Source organism: Carassius carassius, chromosome 45 (assembly GCF_963082965.1).
Source record: "Carassius carassius chromosome 45, fCarCar2.1, whole genome shotgun sequence".
Lineage (NCBI taxonomy): Eukaryota > Metazoa > Chordata > Actinopteri > Cypriniformes > Cyprinidae > Carassius > Carassius carassius.
The window spans coordinates 8,884,768-8,889,849 of NC_081799.1; the positions used below are offsets into that span (position 1 = coordinate 8,884,768).

General features: G+C 37.3%; 1 protein-coding gene across 1 annotated transcript in view; it reads left to right on the forward strand.

Annotated features, from left to right (window-relative positions):
- sppl3 (signal peptide peptidase 3) overlaps positions 1 to 2,334 on the forward strand; it is a 39,706-nt gene extending 37,372 nt beyond the window's left edge. Inside the window, exon 10 of the mRNA XM_059538544.1 lies at positions 628 to 2,334. Coding sequence (XP_059394527.1) covers positions 628 to 699 — 72 coding nt within the window. The 3' untranslated portion in view covers positions 700 to 2,334. The remainder of the gene's footprint in view (positions 1 to 627) is intronic.
- Positions 2,335 to 5,082: the final 2,748 nt, after the last annotated feature.

Below are 5,082 nucleotides of genomic sequence, written 5' to 3' on the forward strand. Positions count from 1 at the left end.
ACTTAAAGTTTGTCTTGACGAACTTTTTTATCTAGTTATTACTACTACTAATAAAACTATTACTACTACTATTAATAATAATACTACTATTAATACCATTATTACTACTAATACAACTACTATTATTACTACTACTAATAATAATACTACTATTAATATTATTATTATTACTACTACTAATAAAACTACTACTACTGCTATTAATAATACTACTATTAATATTATTACTACTAATAATAAAAATACTACTACTACTATTATTAATAATAATTATAATAATACTATTAAATTAAAATTAAATAAATAAATTTAATTAAAATTTAATAATACTATTAATATCATTACTACTACTAGTACTACTACTAATAAAACTACTACTGCTGCTACTACTACTTGCAGGTTCCATGTTACCAACAATGTAATGTTGTAAACTACTATTATTATTTTAGTAATTTATAGTCATTTTTATTACTGCTGTTTATTATCATTACAATTTTCTTTTCTTTTTTTACATTTAATAAAAGACTCATTGGCCACCAAGAGAGAAGCTTCTAAATATGTGGCTGTTTATTAACACTTGACTCACTCTTGGTGTGAAGCGGTGGTAATTCTGTCCGTGTCTTTTAGGGGGACCTGCGGCGCATGTGGTCCGAGCCCTTCCACGCCAAGTCCAGCAGCCCCCGCTTCCTGGAGGTATGATGCTGCTCCGACCAGCACAAGTTCCCACCATCCCTCCGTTCCCACCCACCGGAGAGAGAGAGAGAGAGAGAGAGAGAGAGAGAGGTCGGAAGAGAGGAACTGCTCTCGTCTTCTCATCATCCCTCATTCCTGTTGTCATCTTCCAGCCAGTGGATGAGCAGCTGCATCAGACTTCACTGCCAGATGGATTCATGCACTCCTCTCTTCTCCATTCAGACTCTCTTGATCTTTTTTTTTCCTCTACCTGTTTATTTTCTCAGCTCCATTCCACCTTCGTCACACCATCTTTCTCTCTCTTGCTTCTATACCATCACATTCTCTACTGTTCCACTGGACTCATTTTCCCTAATCGCTTGACATCTGGACGTGAACCGGAGCCCCTTTGAGCTCCAAGTGTGTTTCCATTTGTACCATCTGGCACCATTATGGATTTACAGACAGATCTCTTTCTTATTTCCTGCTCTAAATGAACTGTGGACGAGGAACGTAGATTCTGCCACAGCTTGGGATGACGATGACTCTGTAAGGGACCAGCACACAATAGAGGACAGCATCGTTTTCCCCCTTCCTTCCCTCGTTCTCTCTTCCTCTTTCCCTTATAAAACCCAACCCACATCCCTACCTCCCTCCCGCCAGATTCCCTCTAACAGCCCCTCCTTCGCAGAAACGTATTTTATTTAGAAAGATTTTATTCTTGGCATATACAGAAATGATGCATTATAAATTGTGAGGGCGCACAGCTCTATGTATATATGTGTACACATGTATTAGGGGTTATCATGTCGAGGTGCAAGTGTGCGTGAGATCATGTGCGTGTGTGAACGAAAATGCATTTAAACAGGAACCCGTTTTCATTTCATTACTCTTAGATCTCAAAATGTACATTTTTCCCTCATAAATTCCTCTGCCTAGGTACCTTTTTTTTTTTTGCCTCTTATGTAAAGTTCATTGCCATGTGCCGTTCAGTTTGGCTATTGAAGACAAGAGTGTGTGATTTGTGTTTGTGTTGATGTATGAATGTATGCCTCCACTGGCTCTGGATGGACTGCTGAAGGCGAGCTCTACCGTGCTAATGGAAGGAAACGTTTAAGGATTGTACTAAGGTCTGTTGTTTAAACTGGCCGATTTTTTTCCACTAGTATTTCAAGCATTAATGGTTTCATTTTTAGTCATTCCTTTAGCCCATTTGGCTCTGTAATGATGAACTGGAATTCAGTTTCAAGAGCGAGCAAGCGAGTGTGTGTAATGTTGTAGAAAATAATACATTTTGCTGGCTCAGTCCTCTTTTGAGGTTTGCTCTTTTTTTTCTTTTTTTTTTAACTGTTGTTACCCGTTTTTTAATCTGTTAGTCGTCTGGCCTTGCATGTCAATTGTACAGCGTGTCAAAGCTGCGTTTTCCAGGGCAATCACGCTAGTGTGACACAGACGCAGACACGGGGTCAAGGATGAAAAGTCGCACAAGAGAGTTTATGAACCGGAGAGGGGCAACGAGACCGGGCCGCTCTGACCCCCGCGGCCGGCCTGGACCTCGCTCTAACATTGGCACTGCATTGCCTGAATATTCAGTATGAACGTTTGCCTGGCAGTGGCACACTGTTAACCTGAGCATCATGGACATTGTTGTACCCACAAGCCTCCTCTTCACCATCCCCCTGCCACCCTTACAGACATCACGTGGAAAATAAAAACAATATAAATGACGATTGCATTGAACATAAACTCAAATGTTCATTTGTTTTATTATGGAAGATTGCATTTGGTTTTGTTTGTCTTTGTTTTATCCCATTTTTTTTGTATTTTTCTCAACTTTTCCCCCAATGCTGTGGGTTTTGGTTTTGTACTTCGGTCTTTTCCTCTCCTCCGTCGTCCTCCCTGCCTGTAGAGGCCGATCAACTTTAACAGCCAAAAGGATTCTGTATAAAAATTTAAAAAAAAATTTGAATAAATAAATTAAAAAGTGTAGTGAAATGTGGATCCAAATGAGCTGTACTGAAGACATTTCAGCTCTTATAACCTTCCCTTTCTTCTTAGTCAGGATTCTGCTGTAAATAAACATGACTCTAACTGTATGCGCAAGTGTCTCATTTCCTGCAGCCACCCCACATTTCTTTTATTATTATTATTATTATTATTATTATTATTAGTTAGTGCTGTTTGCTAAAGAGGACGTGACTACTGCTACACTGTGCAAAAAAAAATAATGATTTGATAGTGTCATGACACATTGTTTTTACATTGTTACATAAACTTAACACAATAATTTGGGCATTTTCAACTTTTTTTTTTTTTTTTTTGCAAGTTGTATGAAATTCATAATTTTTGAAGTCCAAAGTACTTGTATATTGATTTAGTTGACCTAAAAGATTTAAGGTATATAAAAAAAAATAAGTTATGTATTATTTTTATTAATGTTATTATTTGTTATTATATATGTTATTATTTTTATTAATGTTTTTGCTTCTGCTGTTATTATTATAATTACTCATATTTCCGGGTTCCATGTTCTGACATTAAATATTAAAATCCCGCTCCGTTTGTTTCACACACATGAAATGGTTTGCAGATCAAGAGAGTCTGAGCACAATAATCACGAGCCTAACACCTGAGCGCTTTAACCGGAGAGAACGCGATCTAACTGGATTGAGAGGAGCATATGTTTACAAGTAATTTTAAATCTAAAAAGGTAAGGTTTTATCTGCTAAGAAACCCTCGTTAGCGCAAATATGTTTAATTGGACTGTTTGGGGAATTATTAATGTACATATTTGCCTTTGCACAAGGAGATTGTGACGTTTCTCTTAAATTTATTCTTGTACAGTCGTGGACAAAAGTTTTGAGAATTCCATAAATATTGGAAATTGGAAAAGTTGCTGCTTAAGTTTTTATAATAGCAATTTGCATATACAGAATGTTATGAAGAGTGATCAGATGAATTGCGTAGTCCTTCTTTGCCATGCAAATTAACTTAATCCCAAAAAACCTTTCCACTGTATTTCATTGCTGTCATTAAAGGACCTGCTGAGATCATTTCAGTAATCGTCTTGTTAACTCAGGTGAGAATGTTGACGAGCACAAGGCTGGAGATCATTATGTCAGGCTGATTGGGTTAGAATGGCAGACTTGACATGTTAAAAGGAGGGTGATGCTTGAAATCATTGTTCTTCCATTGTTAACCATGGTTACCTGCAAAGAAACGCGTGCAGCCATCATTGTGTTGCATAAAAATGACTTCACAGGCAAGGATATTGTGGCTACTAAGATTGCATATAAATCAACAATTTATAGCATCATCAAGAACTTCAAGGAAAGAGGTTTAATAAAGAAGGCTTCAGGGCGTCCAAGAAAGTCCAGCAAGTGCCAGGATCGTCTCCTAAAGAGGATTCAGCTGTGGGATCGGAGTGCCACCAGTGCAGAGCTTGCTCAGGAATGGCAGCAGGCAGGTGTGAGCGCATCTGCAGGCACAGTGAGGCCAAGACTTTTGGAAGATGGCCTGGTGTCAAGAAGGGCAGCAAAGAAGCCACTTCTCTCCAAAAAAAACATCAGGGACAGATTGATCTTCTGCAGAAAGCATAGTGAATGGCAGGGGCCGGCCCTGACCAATTTGCTGCCCTAGGCAAGATTGTACCTGGCGCCCCATGCATCACAGCCCATTTCACCCTGTCATTGTGTTCATGATTTAGCATATATATATATATATATACACACACACACATACACACACACATTACAGCAGAACTGTTTCCAACACTCATAATAAATCATCATATTAGAATGATTTAGGATCATGTGATAGACCGGATGTCACATGTGACACTGAAGAATGGAGTAGCCTAATGATGCTGAAAATTCAGCTTTGTATCACAGAAATAAATGATAATTTAAAGTATAATAAATTGAAAACAAATTATTTTAAATTGTAATAATATATCACAATATTACATCTTTTTCTGTATTTTTGATCAAATATATGCAGGCTTGATGAGCAGAAGAAACTTCTTTCAAAAACATTAAAAATAGTAATGTTTCCAAACTTTTGGCCTGTACTGTATCCCCCCAAAACTGCACAACTGTAGAGTAAAACATTAATAAAAAAGTGATAATAAAAAATGCGTCTTAAAACTGACATGATTGTAAAAAATCACAGTCTGGGTACTCAGAACTCAGAACAACTGCTAACATTAAGTTTAAGGTAAAAATAACTGCCATGAAATTATAGTATCTTACTCCTATGCAATAAATTGTTCTTTCACTACATCTTTTTACCTGTCTTTATCCTCTTCTCTTCTTTTTGGCACTGTATCTATCGCAGACTATGCTCATTTATAATGTGTCATGTAAATTCGGCCTTCCGTCACAATCAGGAAACTTTCACCGTGTCTAGAAC